Source organism: Lottia gigantea, assembly GCF_000327385.1.
Source record: "Lottia gigantea unplaced genomic scaffold LOTGIsca_1145, whole genome shotgun sequence".
Lineage (NCBI taxonomy): Eukaryota > Metazoa > Mollusca > Gastropoda > Lottiidae > Lottia > Lottia gigantea.
The window spans coordinates 1-1,648 of NW_008707115.1; the positions used below are offsets into that span (position 1 = coordinate 1).

Sequence of the window (1,648 nt, forward strand, 5' to 3'; positions counted from 1 at the left end):
AAAATTAGTCAAAAAGTTACTGGAAAACAGGAAATGAGGGGCAACACAAAATTGTGATGCTTTGCTGTTTTTTATTTGATCCAGCTAGATACCAAGCCAGTAGTTACACAGGGAGCTCTGAACAGTCAAGTCTGGCTACAGGACAGCTACATACATAGAGAGACCATGAAAATGCTCTTATTAGATTTCAAACTGTCGAGGGATCTTTAACATTCAATGCACTTGTCGAGATATACCATCTGTTTCCAATGTGAGTTAAACCCCATCTTCTACCAAATTGAAAAAAAAAAGATAAACCTGAGATACTAGGTTTATTGATAAAGAATTTATATTTGAGTAGTATTATTGATGTGAATAATGAAATATATTCACCTGAGACACTAGGATCAGCCAATGTTATTAAATCAGGAGGTAATACTTCAGGTACTCCCCCTACATTTGTACTTACAACTTTCAACCTACAACAAAAATAACCATTGTTAAAATTTACATAGAACTTCTGTCAGCATGAGACATTTAGGTTTAGAGTGCAATAAACAAACCAAGTACAACAATCTGGACAACAAAACCCTAAATCCAAAACATATCATTCAGTCAGTTTGAGATAATACCTCAACACAGTTTTTCTCGACAGTCAGTAATGCAGGCCAGAGGGCAGACATATTGAAATTAAGGTGCAGATAGGACAATAACCAAGGCAGAAGATAACAGGGTTCATACAGCACTTTGCCTCAAAAATTCAAAGACTTTTCAAGGATATTAGTCTGACAGAATACACATGTACCTAACTTCTGAACTGTGAAATCAATAAAGACAGTTAATATTTATCAATGGGGTTAATCCGTTCTTTCCCTGAAGATGTGTGTGTATTTGCAAATCATCAGGAAGTTTGGTTCTCTTGTCTCCATATACATGTGTATTTGTAGGCTAGTACTGGTGGTGCTTACAACAATGTGTAGTTATAGCCTTGCCAGGCAAGGTAATATATGCCCACTGGCAGCTTTGATTTTGAATATAAATATTTAGCAGTACATCAACAATCACCAGTATGAAATATTCAACCTTCAGTCATATACTTCTTTTGAACTCTTTAGCACAACACTGAATAATATTGAGTAAGAGTTATTGCCCTAGTTCTTGAAAACGTCTTCAATCTTTAGCATGTGAAAACTCTAGAAGGCAAATATTCAATCTTCAGGACTGAATAATAAAACCAATTTGTCAAAATCCAGAAAGAATCATGCCTTTTAGTGTTTAAGAGCTCAATTTGAAAGCGATTTCAAGAACAAGGGCAATAACTCATACTAAATATTTTTCAATTCTTCTGATTTTCAATAGGGTTCATCCTTGGGTGATTACGAGCATTCACACCAAGTTTCATCAAAGTGTTTACGTGCTAAAAATTTAACGCGTTTTCAAGAACAAGGGCAATAACTCATACTAAATATTTTTCAATTTTTCTGTTTTTCAATACGGTTTATCCATGGGTGATAACCAACACTCATGCCAAGTTTCGTCAAAATCCGTCAAGAATTGTGCCTTCTAGAGTGGTTACGAACTAAACGTTGAACGCGTTTTCAAGAATAAGGGCAATAACTATTACTAAACATTTTTCAATTTTTCTGATTTTCGATAGGGTTTATCCTTG

At 34.8% G+C, this 1,648-nt stretch overlaps 1 protein-coding gene across 1 annotated transcript in view; it reads right to left on the reverse strand.

The window, feature by feature from the left end:
* Positions 1-376: 376 nt before the first annotated feature.
* The window catches only part of LOTGIDRAFT_65393 (hypothetical protein), a gene marked incomplete at both ends in the record, with an annotated part of 4,679 nt that continues 3,407 nt past the window's right edge, over positions 377-1,648 (reverse strand). Inside the window, one exon of the mRNA XM_009047632.1 lies at positions 377-458. Within this exon, the coding sequence (XP_009045880.1) occupies positions 377-458 (82 nt within the window). The remainder of the gene's footprint in view (positions 459-1,648) is intronic.